At 43.9% G+C, this 26365-nt stretch overlaps 1 protein-coding gene across 23 annotated transcripts in view; it reads right to left on the minus strand.

The window, feature by feature from the left end:
* MAGI1 (membrane associated guanylate kinase, WW and PDZ domain containing 1) overlaps window positions 1-26365 on the minus strand; it is a 336388-nt gene that overhangs the window by 34118 nt on the left and 275905 nt on the right. For 17 of the 23 annotated variants that reach the window (XM_015640900.3, XM_015640906.3, XM_015640905.3 and 14 more), the window contains 6 exons: window positions 25587-25644; window positions 23343-23431; window positions 22339-22431; window positions 19658-19840; window positions 17890-18510; window positions 2712-2743 (listed from right to left, as the gene is read on the minus strand). In XM_015640900.3, the coding sequence (XP_015496386.1) occupies window positions 2712-2743; window positions 17890-18510; window positions 19658-19840; window positions 22339-22431; window positions 23343-23431; window positions 25587-25644 (1076 nt within the window). The remainder of the gene's footprint in view (window positions 1-2711; window positions 2744-17889; window positions 18511-19657; window positions 19841-22338; window positions 22432-23342; window positions 23432-25586; window positions 25645-26365) is intronic. The other 6 variants (XM_019008089.2, XM_019008088.2, XM_015640898.3 and 3 more) reach the window with 1 other exon arrangement.

The following is a 26365-nucleotide window of genomic DNA, read 5'->3' on the forward strand; positions in this document are numbered from 1 at the left end:
AGGCTGTGCCACAGCCCCAGCACGAAGAAACCTCTCCACAGCTTTAACACCTCACCACAGCCTGGAGGTACCAACAGCATGAATTTGTCCTTTGGGGAATGCAGGACTGGGGGCTGAGAACAGAAAATAGGACTTGTTAAGGAAGAGCAGCCACTGTCAGTAAGTAGGGAATGTATCTGGGCTTTGGGAAAGGATATGAGAGAAGGAGAGAGGGCTCATCTCCTGAGCATAGCAGGAGAGGATGGACACCTGAGTCGTGACTTCCCTGATGCAGCGGAAGAAACAAAAAACAAGCACAAGTTAAGATCAAAGCCAACTGCTCCCAGCCTCGATGTGTGCTGTCCTCTAACTGCAGCTGGTTTATTATACTAGGAATGCTGGAAAACAGTCCCTGAGCACCAAGAACAGGGGGGAAATGGGCAGCACATCCCCCCCAAGCCCCACAGCTGTGCTGTGCTGGGGACAGCCCCTGGCACATGGCTCTGATTGCAGCTCCCGCATTCACCCCATCGCTGCCAGTGCAGCGGCAATCTGCAGGTCCCTGGGGTTCAGAGCATCCCTGGGAAACACGTGGGCAGAGTTCAGAGATGGTATCCCAGACAGGGACCGTGCCAGCAGGGCAGGCCTGGCTCTTGCCTGCCCTAAGTGGGAATCCTCATGGCCAAGAAGGTCAGGCTGGACTCCCTGTTGCCTGCAGTGGAGAAGCAGCCCTTCAACAAACCAAAGGGTGGTGTTAGACACCACCACTTCCCTGCTTCTGACTTGGCCACATGAGCTCTGGGGTTGGTGTAAATCCACCCTGGACTGCACACAGATGCCTCAAGGCACTTTGCTCCAGGTTTCCATGCTCAATCCCCACAGGTCAGTGATGCCCAGGGAGGAAGGAGCGGCCGCTCAGTGAAGCTGCCGCACGATGCTGCAGTGAGCACAACATCACTGCTAATTGCGCTGCCAACCACCCCGTGTGCAGCCAGGGGAATGGGAGGCTCTGCTTTTTGGGAATCCTGCGCTTTAGAGACAACAGCACCACCTAGGACCATAGGAAAAATTACTGAAGGAACCCTGAAAAGGCTTGGGAGAGGCACGCAAAAGAATGTCAGTAGAGACAGTAGAGAGAAATCTGCTGTTGCACAGCTACACCTGTTTGTAAGCAGCCTCTTTATTCACCAAGGTGGGATTATCCTGACATGGATCTACATGCTGCTCAGATTTTCACTGTGCACAGCTGTCAACCAGAGAGGTGCCTGACACAGCGAGATCCTGCTTCACCTGATGCCAAACGTGTGTGTGGCAAAGTGGGAGCATCCACGCTTTGGAAAGACCAAGGCTCGTGGATTAGGGCTGGTTTAATCACAGAAGTCATAGTCCAGATTGCGTGCAGCCAATCCTGCTCTGAGCAGGGGAGAAAGTGGAGGCAGAGAATAGAAACGTGCCAGGCATGTCTGTATTTTACACACTCTCTTGTGGTTCACCGAGGGCTGCAGTAACCCCGTGTGTGACAGCAGCGAGCGGGCAGGGGCTGGCAGGGCTGTGATTTGTGAGGAGCACACCCCGCACTTCTGCCTCCCAACATTAATGTGAGCTGACAATGGTAGAGGCCTGGGCTCACATGACTTTAATCAGTGCTGCCCTAAGCCATCAGAATCACATTAATTATTTCAGGGCTTTCTTTTTGGATGAGCAGAGAGCTCGCATTAGAAGCAAGAGCCTTCTGCTGAGCCACTTCCTAAACCTCTTGCCCAGGTTTGCAGCGAGGTGGGCTGTGCCCAGCTGCAGGTTTTGGCACCACCAGGGACTGTTGGTGAAGTTTCACACCATCTTACAGCACGGCAAATACCTCACTTGCTTTGCCTCCCCAACGCTCCTGGCAGAAAATTTTGTCTCTCCCCCTCTCTCAACAGATAACTGCAAACTTTCAGCCTTTAGGTATTGCATTCCCTTTAAAAATAAAACATTGCTTTTTGTTGCATACAAATAGCACATTAATTTCTTCCATAATATCATTCATGAAGCTTTAATGATACTTTAGATCACAGCTTCTGGGCTGCTAGCTAAGACGCTAAGATGTTTCCAGGTAACAGCTTTCCATGGAAATACATTCGGGGAGACACAAAAATATTGTTCTGTTATTGCTTTTTTAAAAAATGAGGAATCTTATAGCTGCAGGACAATCCTCCTCAGTATGGAAATGCCTCCAGAGCAGGCTCTCGGACAGCTGACTATTCCCTGGGAACTGTAACCATGCTCTGATCATGCTTTGTCTCTCCTGACAAGGTGCACGCTTTCCCATTCTGTTAATAATTCAGCCAAGGGTTCTCAAGAAAACTCAGTGAGTTAATGGAAAAGGTTAGTGCCTAGGAGCACCCGACAGGAATTGGTACCCGGCAAGAAGGTGGAGCCTCCCATCTTTCCAAAAGGAAACAATAGCTTTATTTTGGGGGGTTTTTTTTTGGTAAGTTAAACGACAGAGAAGCTCATCTGTCAGGGAAGCGGATCTGTAAACCTGAGGCTTTATTTGCAAACAAGTCCCCCTTCTGTACTGCATCTCCCTCTCATCTCCCCCATGCAGCAGGAGCCGTGCAAGGTAATCATGGTTGCAACAGAAAGACAACTTGAAACAATCGAGCCCCAGAAAGCAAACAAGCCAAACTCATGCTTTTTTTCCTTTAAAGCAGACAAACAGACAGAAATAGTAGCTGAAAAGTGCTTACCGACTTTGGGCTCTTCTTTGGGACTGGCAGTCCTGAAAAATGGCAACAAGGGAAAAATAAACATTAGCATTAAGCGTTACCTTCCCTTAAAGAAAAACCCCTAGGTGCATCATCCGAAGGTAGCCATCTGCAGAGTCATGTCAGCTTTCGCTCTGGCATCGGAGTTACCAGTCTGTTCATATCGAATCAAAGCCCGGCGAGAGGCAGCGGCAGCGGGGGGAGAGCTCTCCCTGCATTAGCTATGCTGACTTGTGCTGCAGAGCCGGGAGGCTGCGAGAGAAACCCACAGCCCTCAGCGCCTGCCTGGGCAGAATCTCAAATGCTCCCCTGGATTACAGGAGACTTAGCTCACAATTAAGCTGAGGCTCTTTGCTTTTGACGCGATGGCTCGGCGATTCTGATCGGACCAATCGCAGCGGCGCAGGGGGAACAGGTTGATTTTTTAAAAAGTATTTCTCTAGAAATTGATTTTGATTTTTTTTTTTTCTGAAGGGAAAATGTGCATTGGGCTTGAGCCGAGAGGTGTGGGCTGGGTGAGGGAAAACAAAAGCATGAGGAAGAATGAGCTTTTCTCCCTAAAATTATGAATGTTACTGGAAAAACACACGTTTTCCTTCCTGTCCATCCTAAGTGTAAACCTTTGAAGCCCGAGGTTTAATCTGTTGGGTACAATTTCAGAGAGCTGTGGCTTGGGAACAGCACTACCCCTGACCCCTGGGGGGGATGCCAGGGAGCTTGGAGAAGGGGGGCTTACACGGATTGCAGGTGATGTAGAGGAAAAAAGGAGGGCACCAGGAAAGGTTTTTTTCAAGGATAATTTTGCATTTTGAAGCAGCCTCTTACTCAGTCTGTGATGAGCAAGAGAACTCAAGTGAGATTTCAATCAACTACTTGTGCATAGAGCCCAGTTGCCAGCAGCAAAGGAGACACTTGTCTGGGGATTTAGCTACAATGAAGGAAAAGCTCGTTCTTGGGGTCAAGACCTCCCTTTTTCTCCCCGCTGTTGGAAGAGAGAGGAAACCCCCCATATTTTTCTCTGCGTGACACTCCAGAAACAAACATAAACCAAAACACAGATTACACTCCACATTAAGTGCTCAGTAATTCAGATGTTTGAAATCTGCTTTTGTCTTTAGGATGTGATTTATGTGGCATTTATGCTGCATTACGTTATCTACTTTATGCATTTTGTTTATTCTAAACCCCATGCCCTCATCTAACTTTTACATAGAGAATAAAATAAGCTATTCAAGTGAATTACAAATCTGTCTAGGAAGATGCTTATTTTAAGGTAATTTGGGAGATGTTAGCACTGAATAGGGAAGATCCACAATTAAAAGTGATAATCAGAGCTCACTTTGGTGCTGCTCTCAGACTGGGATGAATACTGTAACAAGTATTTTAAATGAAATCTTTGCAAGCTTTTGAGGAATATCTGTACTCTGCATGTCACCCTGATGCATTCCCAGCCAATAGCTGATACCCCTCCAGGCACTGATTGATTGAGGGACAATGAAACATCAAACTGTTTGAACTAAACAATCAAGACTGCAGCTTCATTTCTGCTGACGGGGACTGTGTTTGTGTAATACCCTTAAAGAGGAAAACACGCATAACATTCGTGGCAAGTCACATTTTTAACAGGCATCATTTATCACAGAGATAAACACACAGATAGATTCTCCTCTCTCTCTCTCCCTCCTTCCACATGCATGCACACACGTTTACTCTCCCTTCCCAAGAGATGATCTTTCCTATTAAATCAATACACAGAACACATCCCCATGTACTCACGCACCCTTGACAGACCAGCATGAGACAGAAAAGATTTAACAACATTTTAAATGTTCCCTCCAAAAAATAAAGCAGAAATGCAGATGAACTGCTGGGTCAAACTGTATCAGAATTCTGTCTAATGCATCACAAGCATTAAATGCTAAAATTTAGTAAGTACGAACCACTGAACAAACCTTTCCTTCAAAGTTTGTCATTAATGTTGGCTGTTCCAACCCTAGAGACGGAAAACAGTTGAAAAATAATGGAAAACACATCAAGGCTATTGTTTGGTGGGTCCTTCAGAGGCCAATGAATCTTAGTGTCACTGCTCTGTGCCAGACTCTGCTGCAGAACAAGCAATAATTTACTTCTTACCAAAATAAGTGACTGCAGAACATGTTACAAATGTTGGTAGTTTTTCATGGGACAAACTTATAGTCAGGGGAATAACCTGCCTGTACACTTTCCTGTGAAAATATTATTTATTCATCTAATTAGGGTCTCATTTTAGAACTCCAGTTCCTGGCACAGCAGGCCAAATGAGCAAATGATAGCTATAATGGGGAGTTTTCACGCTCAGATGATGGAATGGATGCCGTATTTAACAGCAATGAACACAAAGTGCTTGAATAACCCCCAAATCATGGGAGCTCCACGAGCAAGGAAATGCCAAGCTTTTCCAAAAAGCTTCTGCTGAAAACATTTCCCAAGCCCATGAATTTGGGATAGTGACAACTGCAAATTACAACATTGGCCTTAGGATTCCATTTACATGTCCCATCCATGCCTTGCTAGGAACCTCATCCTCCTGGCTGCTCCATTCTCTCCCAAAGCCTCACTGCAACATTTTCAGAGGTAAAAAGGTAAATGCATCTTCTAAATTTGGGGGGTTTTGAAGATACAGATTAGAGAAGATGGAAGAGTCAAGCAATCACACAGGCCTGTTGTCACCACAGAGTTAACAATGTTTTAAAACAAATGAGCACATCTGGTAAACAATGTCAATATGACCTAAAACCCCTTGAATGGGCTCATTGTAGCTACTTACTAAATGTGCCTGGAATTAAATTAATTAGAAAACACAAATTACTTCCCTCTAAATAACAATGTAATAAAGCAACTGCTTAATGAAAAATATCAGTGATCAGTGAGCAATCCACAAGAACAAAAAAAGGGATTGTAATCAAACTAAATTCACAGACCCATCAGCAAAGCAAGAAAGACTTCATACGAGGTTAGTCAAAAATGAGTCAGATAGAGGGATCTAAATTAAACTAATTATCACAGAGATTATTACATTTATCTTAACAAAACCCTCTCCCTTTTCTCCCCAGTACTCCCTAAAGCTCTCTGTACAGCTGGCTGCATCCATCTGCTCAACTACATTTTGTAACATGGGGGAAAAACGCAAATCATTAGGCAAGTTTTGTAACATGACTTCAGCACTCTTCATGCACACAAGGAGCTGCACTTCTGTTGCATGACAACTGTGTTATCTTGTGAGTGATGTGACCCATGAGTTAAATCCATAGTTCAGCTTATTTCATATTATTTGTGTTAACTGTGCAGTCTTGTGTGGTAAAACTTTTGGGAAGTTATAAGTTTGCTAACCCTATTTATGATGAGTTCATGGAAGAACACGTGGGACAATACTTGACCCCAAGTGTTGCTGTTTCCAACATGCAATTTTTAAAAGAACATTTTTTTTCCTCAACTCCTTTGTTTTTATACAACCTAAGTAACGTGGGAAAACCACGAAATATGGCAAACTCTGCCTTACTGAGCATACACAGAATGCAATGTGTGACTACAAACCCACACCACAGCCTGGTTCTGGTGAGAGCTCAGAAGGCCAAAAATGCCCCAAAATTACCTAAATGCACACCAGACACAACATGCCCTGTTCCACAGCCCTGTGTTTTAGAGATGGTGAGTCAAAATTACCTAAAGTTGAATCCTAAGGAAGACTTCTCTCGAGGCACTACAGGAGTCATGCAGTCAGCCCATCCCTACAGCTCGGACACGTGGAGGACAGATGCTGTGAATACTTTTCACCACACACACAAATTATATATTTCAGTGGGATTTCAACTCAAGCTGGAACAATTCAGTAGTTTGCACAAGCCACCCATAGGACAAAGGCTCCTGGAGCTGCTAAGGGCAGTCTGAATGTCTGACTAACATCTTATGTATGGTTTACAATACCTGTGTACTGCTCAACATTTTTCAGTTTTGGGGTGGTTTTGAACATGAGAGAGAAGAACAGCTGTTTCTAGATCTTCACTTGCAGAGTTTCTTAACTCTTGCAACCTGAACAGCTTATGGACCATTGATAACTAAGAGCAAAATAAGCCATAGGTGAGTTTAAGAGGAAAGGTCACCCATTAGGTTTTGCCCTTTTGCTTGTCACCTGCAGCCCAGAGTGCACCAGTGTTGAAAATTAATTGGAGATGAAGAAAAACACAAGAAAATAAAGATTTCGGACTGTGTCCCAAGGTTAACATTTACAGAGGAAATGTTTCTGCTTGGAAAAAAAAATAAAACCTTCAAGCTTTCTAAATAGCACTAACATGGTGCTGAATAAAAACCAAGGGCTGTATCAGAGAAAACAGACACTTTGAAAGATGGGGTTTAGGTAAAGCACCAGTGTCAGGGGGTGCACAACCATATACCTGGCATTGAACATTGATTGCTGCTTTCTGTGAGCAAAACAAGGAACTTTAAATAATTAAAGCTAATGGCCATTGGTGCTGCTGGGGGGGGAAGGGGACAGGAGATTGGTGGTGACAAAGCAATCACCTTGAATCTGCATGATCCATTGCCACAGAATTTCTAATAAAGGACAAATACTATTTCAAAGAGTAGATGGAAGTTCATCTTCTCCAGAGCAGAACAATCTGCAGCAAAATCAAGAAGAAATCCCCTGACCTACCAGCCAAACTTTTCTGCTCGTCATCGTGATTTCCATAACAAGAGTGTCACTGCATTAGCAAAAAAAAAAATTAGCTATGCAATACAAGCTTTAAGCAAGAGAATAATTTACACTGCAGCAATACAGCCCTACCATAAAACAAGTTTGGTAACTACCAAATGCAGTGAAAAATGCTACATTTCTAAAGCTAATGCTTAATCCTAATGCCAAGAAAGCAATGTTTTGAAGAGATCATCTTGGGCATTATTAACCCACTGTCACTGACGAAAAGCATAATGAGGCATGGAACATTATTGTCATTAAGAAGAATTTCAGTTCTAGATGCTCTGAAGATGCTAAATTTTATTAGGCTCCCTCATTTTTGGTTGGGATTATGAACAATTCCTTGCCATTAAAGTCTCAATCATATTTTCAGCATCCCAATTGATTTTAGAAGTGATAAAAAAGATATAGGCTAATAAAATGCCATTTAATTACTATGAAAATATAAATTTAACTATGCAGTAATATATATATATGCATAAGATAATTCCAAGACAGTAAGATAATAAAGAGATTGAGAATTAGTGTGACAATTACCCATCTAGCCTATGGTTGAAAGCATGTCAGCAGTTCTTGTATTTTTATTTTGAAGCTCATTAAATGAAGTGCTTATCATAAAGCTCAAGCTGTCGGAGTAATATGCTTAGATGAAAACCTTTGTTGATATTTAAACAAATATGTACATAGACATTAAATTTCTGAAATCTCACAAATTTCAGGAGCCAAACATTAGAATTGGAAAGTAATGACAGACCTCCACTTTCTTACACAGATAAGGGGGGGTGTACACACAGTATTCAGTAGCTATTTTTCATATACATAAGCATTTATGTATGGCTATCCATAAGCTCAAGCTTTATTTCTGGAAACCCTCTCATAGTTTTTGGGGCATGACCATGCAGATGCTGAATGGCAGCAGTACCTCCAGGCAACCCCAATGCCACTCCAAACTCAGGAGAGAGGACACTGGAGAGGAGAAACCATATTTTGCTACAGTCACATCTGTATTTATCCTGCCAGTGAGAGTGTTTGTCTTCAGACTTACCACAGCACTGCTACAAGGTGTAAATCCATGTGCTCAAGCTGGGTGGCTGATGGCAGATTCTCATGTTTCATATCTGCTGAGCAGCCTGCACAGAGGCTCTTGGCAATAGCTGGGTGCTGCTATTGATATGTAACATCCCTTTATAATGAGCTAGCATTTACAGAATGCTCAGGCAGATTCAGACCTGGGCAGTGCACATACACACATGGCACACTAAAAGGCTCTACTAGATAACAATGGTTTTATGGATGTTTTCACAAAACACAACTTTTTATTATTATTATTATTATTATTATTATTATTATTATTATTATTATTATTATTATTATTATTCTATTAAAATAGATCAGTAACTTGATATAGTTTCAAGGTAACCTGTACATCTCAGAAACTAATCCTCAAGCACGGAAAGGAGACTTCTGAGGACTGGTATTTACTTGCATATCCCTACCAACATCACCTTCATGTGCTCCCAGCCAGAGGGTCCTGACCTGTCCCAGCATCCTCAGCCAGCTGTGTCACCTCCCTCAAGCTCAGCCTTCCCTACCAAATCTGTCTGGCCTACAAGCCCTGCCAAACTCTTAAGCCCAACTTATGGCACACTGCAGGTCTTCTGGCACAAAAGGCACAGGTTAAGCAAGTCTTAAAGCTGGTATAACCTAATTACTATCATGATCACAAAAATAAATCTGAGACAAAAATAAACATTAAAATGAATGAACATAAAATCCCAGTGCAGAATGGGAAAAACATTTAAATTCAGAATGGAGAGACTTAGAGACATGCAGACAGATATTTAAAAGCAATCCATTTCAAAACAAAACCATTGACGAGTCCATTACAAACTCATCCTTCTTCCTCAGTTTTGCCCACCTGCTATTGCTTTTAATGACTCTCCAAATGTATTTAATTACAGTGATAAACAAAGACCTTTCTTGGATTTCTGACACCTCATTACTTCTGTTATGGCTGGTTATTATAATGCCAAATCAAGGCAGCAGCTATTGCACCTACCTGCAGTGTGGCTGATAAAAACTCATTATTTACTTGCACACCAAAATGTCACCCAGGCAGTATGTAAGGGTAGGAGGAAAAGCTGAGTGGAACGAAACCCTCCTTGCTGCACACCTCCAAGTCTGCTCTATTTCCTGCCGTGCAAATCCTGATGAAGATGTGGGAGGCACATCTCCAGCTAAATCTGCCTTATCTAATGCACAGCATTAGGTTCTGCTGTGCCACCTTGTGTTACATCACATCACATTTGATATAAAACAACACTGTGTGGGTTTAAGTTGCTCCACTTACACCACTTCAGCATTTAATACCGAAACCAAATCAACATAAGGTGAAAAAAAAGCACAAACTTTCAAAACCTTAAGCTAAGGAGTGGGAAAAAAAGCAAACAAACAAGCAACCCTTCAGGAAGAGTTTCAGAGCTCTCATCTTTCATTTGATGAGCAACCTCCTGTTTTGTACTCATTTCAGAGCCTACTGCTTTCTGCAAGATAGGATGATTTGGGCAATAAAACCTCCTGATGAGGAGATTTCAGCCATGTTTTTTTTCTTCCAGCATTCAGCAAATGCTTTGGTTTTCTTACTGATGCTAAAGCAGATCCAGATTCCCTGCCACAGAAAGGCAGCCATGCGTGTAACGTGCACGCCACCGCTATTGTGCTGTCAGCACACAGGACTACACAAAACTGACATTATTTCCCTATTCCCAATATGTTAATTGTTCAGCTCCATAGTAAATAAAGTACAGGTTTCCTCCTGGCCTTAAAGCTTGCTTCATGAAATAGCAAAAAACTTTAGAAGATTACATCAACCCTTGAAATAAATGCAAAATGTGTAACAAAATGCTGAATAATGAATCAGCAACTGTTCTATCCTATTTTACACTTCCAAGCAACTCTGGAGCTCAGATGACACATATATCTGGGGGACACAAGCTATAGCATAGATAGGCCATGCTGCCACAAAAATCCAGGGTAGCTCATGTTAAAGCTGATGCTGACCCAAAAAGCAGATTTCACATGCATCTCTTCATTTGCTTACTCATTTCCAGGAGAGAATCAGTGCAAATGGAGCTAATGAAGGGTAGCTGAGGGGAAAACACTTGGGCCTCAAATGCCTAACAGATTAGTGTCAGCAATTCACATGTATCACACCAGCAATAGCTGGAAATTCTGCAGGCAATTAAAATGCTCATACCCCAGCAATGCAGAATCTCCCTCATTATCAGAACTGTAATATTATAAAGCTGCTTGTTTTGGAATCAAATATTCATAGAACAATGTGCTTTGTCTGGAGTTCCTTGGCCTCCCATAGTTTAGGAAAGGCATTTGGGTATGAATACTAGAAGCTTGAAATAAAAAATCAAAACAAAACAAACAAACCAGAAAGAATTCTGATGTGGTATCTTTATATCTGGAATTTTGGGAGATTAAGGTAGGATTTTTGCACACGTGGGCTTTTTGACATTTGGGTTTATCAATTACTGTTTCAACTGGATGTCTTGTACAGAAAAATTCCAGCAGGACCGGGCAATGTTAATTCATTAGTTCATTTATTTATATGAACATTAGTAAGATACATTAAACTATTTGGTGTCTGAGCAAGCTACCAACAATTACCCTTGTGGCTGTAGCGTCTGTAGGCATGAAAAACCTGGGTGAAACCCTGCTGCCTCCTGGAGTCTAATGGGAGCTCTGCCATGGATTTGAGCATCACCAAACCTCCTCCCACTTTGTGTTTTTGGTAAGCAAAGTCATCCCAAACCTCACAAATTCAGATCATCAAAAACAAACGACTAATGTCACTAAGATTAACACCTGTAAAGCACTTTGAAGGAGAAAAAACACCACATAATCCCAACATATTACATTATTTATAAGACGACCTGATTTAAAATGTTAAGTTCGGCTTATTTTTATCACAAAGAGAAAACAAGTTTCTGCTCGCTTGCTTTACAAAACCAATTACTGTGATCAGTGTATGGAGCTGCATAACAATACACAGCATTGTCCCAAAAAGGCGTATCTAACACTCTGGAGCTGCTGCAGGAAAATTAACTCGAACACTGGATTGAAACACATGCACATAAGCAATTCTAATGAGGGCTATGAACTTCAAACTTCTTATTAAAAATACCTTAACTTACAACATTTCCTTTATTTCATCTTTTCCTGACTTCAACTGATTTTCCTATGTGCTCCTTGATACACTAGTGCCTAATCAGAATAAGGCTGTGAGAGAATAGTAAATGTTACATCAAATGTGCTTTAAAATCTCAACAGCTTCTTTTGGTGTTAGAATATAACTCCAGTCAACAAAGAGAAGAGAATAACAAAGAGTGACTTGGTGGTTTGAAGAAAAAAAAAAAAAAAAAAGATTCAGCTACTCCCAACTAAAGGTTTCCCCAGTCCTGCTCCTGAACTGAAAGATTCAACAAACAGGTTTGGTGGGATACCTGAGTAGAAGGTACCAGGAGCTTTGGTAGCTGGTGGTGATGGACAGAAGGTAAGATAAGGAAAAAGTCGATTTGGGAAGGGATTGTTAAAAAGTTTAGAAGTCAACTGAGCACACCAGAGGGCAGGAAGGAATTAGATCTGCCCCTGATCTGGAAGAAGCTGCCACAGGAAGACCAACCATAACAGTGGCCCATGAAGGATGCCTGGCACCAGCAGCTCTGTGCTCAGCCAGATGAGGTCCAGGGAGTTCCTAGATACAAACACAGCACAAAGACCTCAGTATAAAGCTCTGGTCCCTCTGTCCTTGAGCTGAAAACACTGCTGGAAACGGTGAACTTTTCTTCCCATTCCACAAGCTTTGGCACTGTCAAACGTGCTCTGTGGTAACCATCAGATGACTCCCAGGTTGTGATTTTTGTCCCAAATGCAGCTTGGACTCACTTTCTCTCTAATTCAGCAGCTGCTAAGACAGTTTGAAATTTTCTGGCAGCTCAATGCTTAAGTGGCATGACTTTCAAGTCACTCTTCACTGCAAGCCTAAAGGGTAAACAGAAGTGAGTGGCTTGTTCAAAAGAGTTCAAGTCTGCACTGAATAGCTGATTGCAGCTCTAATTATACCATGCTTTTACATCATTAGGGACAGCAAATGAAAAGGAGCTCTAATTTCATCCCTTCTTTTTTTTTTCTCTCTTACCACTCAATGATCCAGTTCCAGCTAAAGAAAGGAAGAGAAAACTTCATTTCCAGGTGGGAATTCCAGAAAGGAAAGGTCCATGTAGCTAAGGAGACTAAATACATTTATTGCTTTAGAGCTTTGTATTTTTTTTTTCCATTGTTGCAAACTTTTGTTGTAGTTACATGTGTCACAAGGAACTTCTCAAACCTACTAACCTGAGGAGGTCATAATATTCCCATAAATAGGGAGTTTACTATGGACTTTTACATAGAAGTAAGACTCAGGTACCCACTGATGGGCATTTAGACAAGTAGATGCTGCATTGATTCCTCTTCCCATAAAACACATTTAGTTTTGACACTCCAGTATATATCTACATATCTATCTAGCATATGTATTTTTTTCAGAAGATGCAATTCCATTCCCCAGTTTAATGTGACTGTGGCTCCAGGGAAAGCAATTAGAAATGGCACTGATTTGCATATGACATGTGAGTGACACTTCACCTGCGTGCCTTTACTTTGATCTGGAGCAAAGTGGGAACACACATCTTCCAGGGGATTACGTAGATCAGGCTCAAGGTTTATGCTATTTTTGACCTTCCAGTGAATGAAGATGCATCTAAGCACTAACTGTGAAAGCTTTGAATGTAAATTGTCCATTCAAACCTGCATGAACACTGCTCAGTGTAGTTCTTAGAACTGAACACAAACTAAACATATTTTGGTTAACCTGAAGAGTGACCTAAAAATGGAGGAAAAAGGGAAAAAATAATCCTCTTTAATCAGAGGCAATTCACAAAATATAAAATACGTGGAAGTTTTCACTGAAACAAATACTAGATGTTACTGATTCCAAAAAATACAGCACAGTAGTTTTGCAGAATTCCTTGTTCTGGCACATCCCCCCACCTGTCCCAACAGACACAGAATAAAAGTCCCTTGGGAAGCAGGGAAATTATTCTGACAAAATGTTTCTTTTATTATTAATAGAGTCTGTGCAGAATGGAGAGGTATTTGAGAACTGCTTATTTCAGCTGGTTACAGTGCATAGGCAAGGCTTCAATGACTAATGGATTTCAAGTGGCAAATAATATTACCTTGTTTCTTTGCTTTATAAGTTTTTTTTGCTTTTTTTTGTTGAAAGTACTTTATGTACTTGGTAGGTTAAAATAACCTTTTCAGCTACAAAAATTCAAAAGAAAGTTGTACCTTTTGTGGCTGCATTAACACTAACTCTTTAAAATAACCGAAGTATGTAATCATAATTTCCAGTGCAGGGACAAAAACATATGCCTAATTCTGCATTTTGTAGCAGCAGCACTGGTTTACTTTCAGGTGCAGAGCTCTCAAATGGTCCTGCTGGGTTATCAAGCATCTCCTCTGCTGTTGCAGGCACCATGTCCTGTCCCCTTCAAACGTGCTGAGCTTCACCTTCAGGCAGTAAAGCCTTCATGCCTCCTCCAGTTTGACTTACAGGCTCTAATGGCTTGGCACTATCTTCTCATTTCCAGTTTAAATTACTCACAGCCAAACAACACACAGTTATTCAGCCAACTCCTTCATTTAAGTACCTTCTATCTTTCCTGCCTAATAAAGACAATAATTATTTTGTCCCCTCTGTCCCTTCATTTTGCCAAGCAAAAGCAGCTTTGCCAACCAGCCCAATCAACCCTCTGCACCCTGGGAGGGATGAACTCTTTCTGAACCCCTCAAGATCAATGAGTTTTATCCAGTTTTATCCAACTATACGTGAAACAGGAAAACAACAGCAATATGATTAATCCTACAGAGTGGAGGAGGGAGAAGAAAATTTAAAAACAATTAAGCTAGAAAGTAGAAAAGGTAAATTTTCTATGAGGCCTCTGGAAAGCAAATTCTCAGTGATCTGACTTTGAAGTGATGTCAGAGTGAAGTCACATCACTCAGTGATGTGACTTTGAAGTATTTCTCCCTCTGCCCCAATCCTGCTAACGATTTTAGATTGCACATAAGCACACAGAGGGGGCATTTCAGCTTCATCCCTCCTGAAATCATCCTTGTGTTCCTCACTCAGAGGCAGCAGCAGGATTCGCCCTCTCCCATAAGCCAGTGCTTCAGCTGAACCCACTTCACAGTAAATATTTTACAGGCTGTTCTCAGCAGCTCTGCGTTTGCATTTCAACAATTAGACCTCCTTGTTGGGGGTGCACCAGCAGCTTGGAGCAGGCAGAGCTTTTCCTGTGTATTGCACATCTCTTTCTGATATTTTTCTGCTTGATTAGTAATCACTTCTAAAAATCCTTTTGACAGCTCTTGAATACAAGCCTTAGTGTGGCAGGGATGCTTCCTGCACAGCAGGGCTGAATACAAGTGCTGGGCTGAATGGAAGAATGCTGACAGCATCTGAGCACTTTCCTCTCTGGACACCAGAGGGAGGAGGAGGAAAGGACAAGCGACAGGGAAGCTGAAGAACAGCTTCAAAAGCCCTGAAGGAGCTCATCAGACACCCGAGCCAAATACATTTCTGCAATGGGACCAAAATAAATAGCGGCGCCTTGTCTGGGGATGGTGCTGCTGAGGAGAGACTTGGCAGGGGTAACACGAGGTAAAGTTACAGGGGAAAGGACCCGAGTGCAGCAGCACTGAGTGCCAGGTGGATTTTAGCCAGTTACACCTTTTGTGTTTTTTAAATAGTTTAGGTTGGAAAGGACCTTAAAGATCATCTAGTTCCAACCAGCCTGCTGGGCACAGGACACCTTCCACTATCCCAGGGTGCTTCAAACACCATCCAGCCTGGCCTTGAACACTTCCAGGGATGGGGCAGCCACAGCTTCCCTGGGCAACCTGTGCCAGGGCTTCACCACCCTCACAGGGAACAGCTTCTTCCCAATATCCAATCTAAACCTACCTACATTCAGTTTAAAGCCATTCCCCCTGTCCTGTCTCTACATGCTCTTGTGAAAAGCCATTCTCCAGCAATCTTGTAGGTTCCTTTAGGTACTGGAAGGTGCTGTAAGGTTTCCCCAAAGCTTTCTCTTTTCATGTTGAGCACCCCCAGCTCTCAGCCTGTACTCATAGCAGAGCTACTCACATCCTCATCCCTCTGATCATCTTGGTGGCCTGCTCTGGACGGGCTCCCACAGGTCTGCGTTGTTCCAGTGCTGGGCCCCTGAGCAGGATGCAGTGCTCCAGGTGGGGTCTCACAAGGGTGGAGCAGAGGGGCAGAGTCCCCCCTCACCCCCAAGGAGCTTTGGGTGCAGCCCAGGACACGGCTGGATTTCTGGGCTGTGAGTGCACATGGCTGGGGCATGTCCAGCCTCTCATCCCCCTTCATCACCTCAGAATCCTTAAACAAACCTGACTGGTTTTGGTTCTGAGGCTGCTCCTGTGCATACTCTGCTTGGCTTCTCTGCCACAGCTTGAGAGCCTTTTGCTCCAGCTTGCCCCTGGGCATGAGGAGAACTTTGTTTCAGTGATTAACTGTGGACCAGGACCACAAGGATCTCCAAGTTCTGTACCACAAGAGCGTGAAATTTGAAACTGCAAGTGCTCTGTGCTGAGATGGAAATGAGAAGACCTTGAAGGAAGGAGGCAGGCAGTTCAAGGAGACTGACATGGTACCTTATCTAGGAAGGTGATAACAAATGTGGTTACTATCTTGATTAAATTAAAAAAAAAAATAAAAAGATTCAACAAGATTACAAGGGAGCTATTTACTATTTTATTAAAACTAGGCTTTTATTTCCTCATCAAAACTTTTCATTATGCCTTCAAGGTTTTAGGAGGATTATTAAATGTCAGGCACAATTCAAATAATTAATATATGGTGTTACCAGATATATATGCACTCTCCAGGAGCATTAATAATAGCTGCTATTTTTCTTCCAACCATATTTTCTCCATAATACATATATTAATCATAAGAATGAAGTGCATTTTTTAAATCTCTCTAGTACTATAAGTCTTTAAGGAACTCACACTTTGAAAATTGGAGAATTCTTAATATATTCTGTTCTCTACTTTCTAATTTACTATCAAAATACAAAAACACAGTAAGCACTTGGAAAGAAAGGAATATAGGAAAGGCAGTGCTTTCTCCAGAGCTGCTATTAATTGCAGAATCAATGTATTCAATGCCTTGAAATAGGTCTTGGAAAACAACAAGCCAGACTTGTAAATTCAGGAAACAACTTGTCCCTTGTTAAAATGGACTGGCTTTTGGTGTTTACTACAATCAAAACACTTCAGAACAGTCAGCAGGAAAGTATTTTTATAGCACACACTCCCTGCAGGGCTGGCTGGGGGCTGTGTTCATCACCTACTGCCTCTGCAGCGTGGTCATTCCTGTCATCCACAGGTCACCCAAGTGTGTGCTGTCCATAAAAACCTGCATGGGACACGGAGCACAGTGGGGACCTTTGTCCCTCTGACAGCCCCACTGCCAGTGCCAGGGAGGGAGGGAGAGCTGAGCCCTCTGCTCTTGACTGCACACAACAGCCGACCTGGACTTTGCCTGTGAGCTTGACCCTATCCCAAGTCTCAATCCATAGCCTAAAGGGGTGCTAGCTCAGGTTACTGTGTGCAGGGAAAGAGTTCCTGTGCATGGAGTGGCCAGTCACAGGTCACTTGCCAACCATGCTCCATGTGGGCTGCCTGTGGGATGGGTTCTGTACCTGCTGGTGGTCTTGGCAATGCTACCAAAAAATGAGCTCAGCTCCCATTGGCACAGGAAACAAAGGTGCATAAGTCACACTGCAATTGCTTACAATTGGAGAAATTTAAATTCTCTTCTGTGCTCCCAAATGTATCCCAGTATAATCCTTCCCCGATTAAGTCATTAAGTATCTGATTTTGAACACTGCAAATTACAGAACATATTACCAGCATTTTCCATATCTCAGAATAGCTCAAGGAATGTCCATGTTCTATTTAAAACCCTCAAGTTTGCAGAGCATGAGACCAGGGCTTGTTATGTAAGCAAAGGCGTAGCCACACGTGTAACCACACCACCCTCCTGCCCATTACCAGCTCTGTGTGCATGTGGGAACCTCAGCATCCCCCGCAGTGCAGCAGCACACAACAAATAATTTTAACCATCTATGTGACCTGACAACTGCCAACTTGGGGCAGTTCCTACACCTCGGGAAAAAAGCCATTTCCACAGAGAAGCTTAGGAGAGCAGATCTTCCGTGACATGCATTTTTTCCTTTTTTTAATTTCAAGAAGAGGTGTTTTAAAGCAGTTTTGAAGACTTACCTCCTCGCTGCACCAGCAACGTGACTTCGCTTCCCTTAGGACATTCAATCAGCATATCCACCACCTGGTTGTGAGTGAGGCTCTGCACATTCTTCTTGTTGACTTCGACTATGAGGTCGCCCTCCTTCAGGCCGCGGCACCGCGGGCTGTCCACAATTTGTTTGACTCTTTGGCCGCCCCCACCGGGACTGTCTGCTATAGTAAACCCAAAGCCCATGGGCCCTTTCACTATGTGCACAGTTATGAGTTCAGGCTGTGTTGCTATCGAGGATGCCAAAGACACCGTGTCGTTGGGGTAGCCATGGGGTCCATTGGAGGAGACCTCAGCCGGGCTGCTGGGCCTCGCCTCCTTTGTGCCATTAACTTTCCCTGTTTTACTACTGTGGCTCGCAGGGGAGTCGTAGTTTTCCTGCCCGTTCACAATGATGGGCTCTTTGTCCAAAATCGCCACGGATGTGACCAGGCTCGTGTTGGGGTCGTCGGGGTCAAAGGGCAGGGGGTAACCCCGGCACAGTTCGAGGTCCACGCTGGCACCGATGGGGATGGACTGGAAGATTTTCACCACTTGGGCGTGAGTGTGCCCCAGCACACAGGTGTCGTTCACGCTGACTATGACGTCCCCTGCAGCAGACACAGACAGACAGACCATTTTGTGCACTGCAGAAAGGTGAGGACTCCAGCCTGAGAGCAGATCTGCAGCATCCACAGGTACCACTCACAGGCAACAGCAGTATTTCAGCACAAGCAGAAGGAGTGGTGACACTTGGGCGGGCAAAAACTCTCTGGATACACGGCATAAAGCCTTTATGTACATAAATGTTTTTGAAAGTGAAAATGGAATTGGCTCATGCAAAAAATTAATGAATTTAAATGATGGTATATGGCCCATTTCACAGCTCTTTTGAAGTCCAGCTCTCCCTGTTACACGTTGACATATGATCTAAACAAAACTGAGAGCACATGGGAGCTGTAACAGAAGGCTCTCAAATACCAACTGCTCAAACACAGTGAGTGCCACATGTCATGTCTCATACTTCAGCCTGAAATCCAGCTATCGATTAAGTTATGAGTCATTTTATTAACACTGGGGCTGCAAAAGAGGGATGTTGAGTGCTGTGATGCTCCAACTGAAAGTGAGGAGTTGTGACCTCAGACTAAGAGGACTTCATAGAATCAAGGTGGAAAAATACCTCCAAGATCATTGAGTCAAACCATTAACCCAACACCACTGTGTTCACCACTAAACCATATTTCATATTTTGCCACTAAACTGTGGTGGACCTGATCTCTGGCAAAATCAATTTCCCCTCAGTGCCTCCACAGAGGAAGATGCAGATTAGCCCATTCCTTGGGAGTAGCTTTGGAAAGGGGCAGGCAGCATGGCAGAGACACAAACACATGGTGGTGCAGCCCTACAAAAATCCATCATCCATTGCCACAACAGGGAGCAGGAACCCATACCCTGATGTGGAGCCCCACAACTGCTGGCTCCTCTCCTCAGATCAGTGTGGAGAGAGCAGGAGCTGGTACTGCCCCAGATGGGTATTTTGACACTGAGATGGAATTCTAACACATGAAGTGTCCTTTTCCAAGATTCTGGAAACATCCCTCAATGTATCTCACCTCCTTACTTGCTGATCAGAAAGCTGATTGACTTTCCCCAAGAAGGGGGGATGAAGACTACAGTCCTTTATGAACAGCACTTCACACCAGCTGCAAAAGCACAAACCGAAGTGGCTGTGATGATTTTGATATAAAGCATCAGTACCTGTTTCCATTTTGCCATCCAACGCTGCGGGACCGTCAAGCACCAGACTCTTGATTTGGAGGAATTCATCTGGCTCATCTCCTCCAACAACAGTGAAGCCAAACCCCCTGCTGCTTTTCCTTAGCTTGGTGTGAATGAACTTCCCCTTCAACTCAGAAGGGTTTCGTGTAAAAAAGGGTTTTCCTGTGTAGGAAGTTTGGAAAAAAATCTATAAGCAGGCAGACAAGAGTGTTTGATCTCTCTTTCCTCTGCCCCTCCCCATTCTAACGAGTCCATGCACAAACACAGCAGTGTGCAGGGACAGGACTGCACTTCACTCCTGCACCCTCTCATCTCATCACACTTCACCTGTCTCCCTGGATCCAGGCATGCAGTAAAAGGCATGAACAAAACCCCAGTACCTGGCACTTTGTTAGCTGTGGTCGTGTGCACCAAAGCCCCACGGCTACAAAGGGAAAAGCATGCTGCTTTAAAGAATGGAATATATTAAAGCTGGGAGTGCTGGGCTAGATGTGTGTCTCATCTCTGTCCTCAGGTGGTCATATCCATCCCAGGAAGGATGGGGCAGGGTTAGGGGGACTCCTACAGAAGGAGTCTGCAGTGAGAGATGCTGCAGAAAGAGGCATCATTGTGTCTTTCACCACCTGACCTTCTCCCAACCCACTGTGCAAAAAACAAGTTCTGAGCTCTGACAAGATGCTGATACCCTTTAGCACTACCCCCAGCCCCACCATTGCTACTACCCTGTGACCTCTAGTGAAAAAGGGGAGGACGCTGATGTTGTTCTTCAGACACTGTTTGAAGTCTTTTCTCTTTCCTTTCTTGCCTGTTGTGGATGAAACACTTCTGGTGTGAAGTATGAATTAAAGAGCAGCCCAGGACCAGAGCAGTTGTGCTGGAGGGCTGGGAATGCTCTCTGGGACCCAGCTAAGAGGGAAAGAGGTGCTCCACGGACAAAAGCACATCCTTGCAAAGCATATTGCACAGGCTCAGAAAAGGGATCATGCTTGCTGCACTTCACAGTGCCAACACTAGACACCTTTGCACTTTTAATTGTTTTTAACGCTTAGCCTGTGCCACTAAGCCCTCTGGTGACAGCTCTGGGATCAGCAGTGGGTATCCCAGCCAGCAGAGCTGGAGCACTTTCAAACACCTCAGCAACATTGCTGTGGGCCTCTGCTCAGAAAGGAGACCTCGAGGGAGAGCAGGAGGATTTGAGACTAGTAAGCCTTTGACTGGGGGGAAAAATGTATATTTGAAGATTATTCATGAGGAGGCAGTGTGAGGACTTGTAGTTTTCTTGCCTTTGAAGGGTTTCAGAGGAACATGGGAATCCTGCACATTGTGGGCAGATGGTCTGCTCAGACCCCAGCCTGCAAAAAAGCCCCGAGTATCAAAGTGCAACCCAGTGTCGTAGGTAACAAACACAGCAGAGAGGAAGAGTGCAGCAGGGCTCATTCCTGGTTCAAAGGACAAGCAGAACAAGCAGGGCTTGCTGGTGTCTGCCCACAGACACAAGCTGAGCTTGCCCTGCAGCAGCAGGACAGCAGCACCACAGGCTACATCCCACCTACAGCATTCAAGAGGGTATCACATCCAAAATTAGTGTATCTACAAAACCCAGGCTGTGAGGGTGTTGCCAGGGGCATAGGGAGGGCTCCTTGTGCCCACGTCCCTGGCAGCAGTGCAATCAGGGGGAGAGATGGAAACCTCTGGGCATGGAAGCTGGAAAAAAGCTGCTGCAAATGGGGAGGGAGAGAAGAGGGAACAGCACTGAGAAAAGAAGAGGAAGGAATGAAAGAGGGGAGGAGTCATCAGCAGATACGAGGACATGTCAGAGTGGTGCTGAGAGAGGTTAACGCTCTGCTCTAACACTGCTGCACAATTTTGGTGGCCATGTCTGTTTTGGAAGGGCTGATCTACCTGCTGCAGAGAGCACTTTCTGGCTCTTCCTGGCAGGAAAGGCTGCCTGGGATGGCACCTTCCAGTCAGGCTTGCCTTCAGAGACCACAGGAGTACTCAGCTCCCAGCTGCTCCCAACTCTGTCAGGAAGATGCATTCCTGCCAGATTCCCCCTCTCATCTTGCCCAGGCTCTGGCTCCTGCAGACCAGGGCAATGCCACTCACTTGCAATGCAATTCAGATGTAGTCAAAAATAAGCCTACTTATAACCACTTGTAACCAGAGAGCACTTTACTGCCACAGGTACAAGTGGAACTCCCTGCCCTTGCTGGTGAGCTGACCTGGCAATGTTTCAGCTCATGCTGCAAATTCAGGAATGATTCATGTCCTGCCTGGTGAGTTACTTAAGGCAAACAACTGGTCTCTGAGTAACTGGCTACACAGACCACTGACACAATAAATAAGGCTGTAATTGCCCAAAGTACTTGTACAAAGTACAGTTTCTGAGTAAGTCCACTGTGTTTGCAAACTTGGAATGCTACACAGAGAATATGCCACAATCCTTTTTTTGATGCACATAATCTCATTCACCTCTTGCATTCAGCAACAAATGTAGTCTTGACACAACTAGTCCCAAAATCTGGGAATTCAGCTAAGCAGGCATAGGCCCTGGTGTATAACCAGTCATGGAAATACTGCCCTTGTGGTGGCTGAAGGACTTTTATTCTGAGGAAAAAAACCTTGTTGCTCTTTTACAACTGGTTTAACAAGGCTGTTACCTTGTACTGGTGCTTCCCGAACAGCCTCTTGGTTGTTTGAAACATGGTTTGGAGCAGCAGGTGGAGGGAGAGATGGACACTCCTCTGTCCATTCTAGAGAGGGCAGAGAGGGAAGTGTTACTGGTTTCACAACAGCACCATGAGCTGCTGCATGTGCACATGCTGGGAATATGGGGGTCAAGCAGAGGAGAGGTGAGAAGTATGGCAAGAGAGGAAACAGTCACAGACAGAGGGAATAAAATGAATGAGACATCCAAAAACCACTTCTGAAGGATCTCTATATCCAGATCAACTGATCCATCTGCTGGAGCATCCTATCTCACACTGAAACTTGGGATGTGATTTGCATCTAAGTGGGCTTAACATTCAAATGAAATCTACTCCTTGTGCCACTCATGGTATCTAAGAAGAACAAGCCCAAATGCCACAGGGCCCTCACTGCAGTTGGGCTGCATTTGAAGAAAAAAAATGTAAAAAGAAAGAAAACAAAAAAGGGGCTGGGAGGGAGGAAAATAAATTTTTAAAATGTGTTTCAAAATAAGGAAATTACTTCAGATTTTAGAGCCTGACAACATAGAAAGGTCTGTTTAAGAAGTATCTCATGCAGGGTTTTAGTGCATCTTAGTGCCCAGTCCTCATCCCCTCTGATAACCTGAGTCCCAGGGCACCCTGGAACAACACCATGATGGAGCAAACTGAAGAGGAAAATGTGTTTTAGCTGTCTCTGGGAACTCTAGAAACTTTCCAGAAACAAAGGACACATAAAGAGAAATCTCTCCTGTTTAACAGGATTGAAACCTTCTATGTGTGACACAGTTAAGATTTCCTCCTTTGCTGCATCTTCTGTGAAGGACAAACACAGCCACTCCTATCTATGCACATCCCCTTGCCTCTACACACCATGGCCACGGAGGGAAGGACACACACACTGGCACGGTGCTGCCATGGCCAGGGACGACATTCCCCATGGACACCCCACCCACCCTGCCCTCAAGGGTGCCAACCTTCTGGAGGCTGCTGCTGCTGTTCCAGCTGCTTCTTCCTCTTCGCCTCAAGAACTGGGTTTTCATACTGTGTCTTCCTGTTGATGTGGCTGGAGAGGGAAGAGAGCAATGATTTAGGGAAACCTGTGGTGCAGCCAGCAGGAATGAGGGCCAGGCATTGAAACTCTTTTTTCTGAGGAAAGGAGTAAAATACCAAACAAACCAAACAGCAGTGGGTGTGGAGCCAGGCTCATCCAGTTGTCCCAAAAAGAGTATTTAGAAAAACAAGCAGGTTGTGGTATTGATATGATGTCTCAAGTAGGTATGGCTAATTCCTTCAAATAGATTAAAGGAGTGATCTATCTGTGAAAAATGAGATTAAAGCAGGAAAGGCATGCTGTCTGATTGCATTTTAAAAGACAGGCCTGTATCATCCCTGCATAATCAGACTCCCAAAGGTGCAGCCATTTCCTGGCTCACCCAAGTTAAAAACAAAACAAAACAAAATAAACAAAAACTAAACAAACCAAACCCTAACATCTGTCAGCGATCTGATCAATGCACACAGGGTGTCTTAAAAATATCTGCAGGGATGCAGGCTATGAGCTGGGCTCCAAATAGATCAAAATCCATCCAGAATCAGCCACCAGCAAATACTCCCAGTGGAAACCAGCATTTAGTGAAACTTCAGCTGCTTTCCTCAGGCAGCTTTTGAGCACCATGAGATGTTGAGAACCAATACTTTACACCAGTTCCAGGAAAAGAAAAAAAAAAATCAGCCCAGTCCCATCATGGCAGACAAGGCATGCACTCACCAGAGGATTAAACCTTATTAAACCAAGTGATGAACAGCAGCCACAGATGCTGGGGTGGCAGGGGCAGGGCTGGGACTCCCTGAATGGCTCATCAACTGTCCAAGAGCCATTTTCAGTAGAGATTTTACAAGCAGACCTCAGAAAAATATATTACCTTAAAGCCTATCTTTGTATACAAAGCAAAGTTTACCATTAAGAACTTGCTATTATATTGTCTCCTATCCAGTATGCCTTTGTTAAAAAACCCACATGAGGAACAACCACATTTTCAAGTAATTGTGACAGAAGCACTCCAGGGATTTATGTTCATAAAATTTTCTGCTAAAGATCAACATTAAATCACTAAAAAAGTATTTAACTTACTAAATAAAAAAAACAAGTTAGTGAGTTCTAACTCACTGAAAAAGATTTCCCATTTCAAGATACCTTCAAATAGGCAAGAAAAAATGATAACTACTTTAAAAATTATATAAACTTTTTCATGATACAATTGTATCTCAATGAAAACTATTATGTCATAACAGAGTGCCTGATTTGAAGGGACAGAGACAAATGCTAAAATTATAACCATCTTTCTAGCTTAGAAATAGCAAGTAAAATAAAATTATGTCTTATTGCAGTTACTTCTTGATTTAATTTGATCAGTAAGGAGTACCACAAAACTAATGGGCATGTGTATATTAAGTGACAGACCAGTATCTGTAAAGATCTCTTGGCATGGCATTTAATAGTTGAAAAATATTCTTGATGTCTTTGGTAAATAAATGTCAAGCCTTAATTACACAGTTTGCTAACCCCGTTTCCCTAGGCACAGATGGTAGGGTCAGAAATGAGCCAAAGCAGAGAGAAACTGTATTCCATGTCTATTCTGAGGGCTATCATAAGCCATACTACTAGACAGGAGTATACACATAATTAAAAATTCATTTTATGGGGTCAGTGATGAAACAAAACTCCGATCTCTGTTTTCCCAGAGGAGCAATCTGACATGTCGATAAAGGAGAAGCTGCTTTAATTCCACAGAGAGTCCCATTAAACCTGCAATTCTATTCACAACCACACAGCCTGATGGAAGAGCCTCTGCCACGGCTGTTTGGTCACACCATCTTCTCCATTCCTCCTTTTGGGTGTCTTCTGACACAACTGGCTGGTGGATTGCTTTGCACATTCATTTTGTGACCACAGCACTGCACAAAGGGGATTGAACTCAGTTAATTGCACACTTGCTAATGTTCTTTGGATAGAAGTATTTTGTGAAGTGCTGGGGCTCCTGCACATGCCAACCTGGATTGCTCCTGCCCTCTCCAAGACCCTGTAACATCCCCCAGCCTGTAATGTGCCAAGGTCTTCTCCTCCTCCTTGCTCTGAGATGTTACCAGCAAAGCCCAGAGTGGGCTGAGGGAAAGCCTCCTCCCCCAGCAGCCACACCAAAACAGGGAGCAGCACTTACTCTACATAGTAGACACCATATACGGGATCCTCAATTTTCTCCCAACCAGCAGGCAACTCTGGAAATAGAAAAAGCATTACTGAAGCCTCCAAGACAGGTTTTTTTCTGACAGGCAGCTGCTCCTGCCCAACGTGCAAAACACATCAGTAGGTCAGACCTTGCTTTGGATACTTTTCTCAATGATCACAGCCCCTCTGAAGGGCTGGCACAGCACAACACCAACACCCCAGCCTGTGCCCCCGTGCTGGGTCAGCACATCACAGGGAAGACACCCACACTGGACAATTTTTGATTTGCTTTTTGCATTAAATGAGCAAATGCTCAATAAATTTCCTGTCTGGGACTGCCTCAAGTACACCCCTGGATTCTCCACCATGGCCAGTGGCCCTGGATGGAGCAGTGCAGGAAAGGCCAGGGCATTTCAACACCAACACATGAAGGTGGGTGAGACTATGGCAAGAAATTGTAGCCCACTGACAGAGACCACTTCCATCTCCTGTACCAGGGCCAAGCCATTTATGCCCACCAGTGCAGAAAAGAGGATTTTTTTACTCCTTTCTTTGGGATCTGCATGTTTCAGCCATGAGCCCAACACAAAACCAGGCCAAGGTGGATTTAACCAACATATGGAACCCACCCAAGAGGGGCTGGCACATGGGTGTATTTCATTGTACAACACTTCATGTAAGAACACACAGTGCCACAGTCACATGGAACAGAGATTTCCTTCCTTTCATTACCATAATTGACAAAAAACAGTTCTGAAGATGAAATTAACA

Source organism: Parus major, chromosome 12 (genome assembly GCF_001522545.3).
Source record: "Parus major isolate Abel chromosome 12, Parus_major1.1, whole genome shotgun sequence".
NCBI classification, from domain to species: Eukaryota; Metazoa; Chordata; class Aves; order Passeriformes; family Paridae; genus Parus; species Parus major.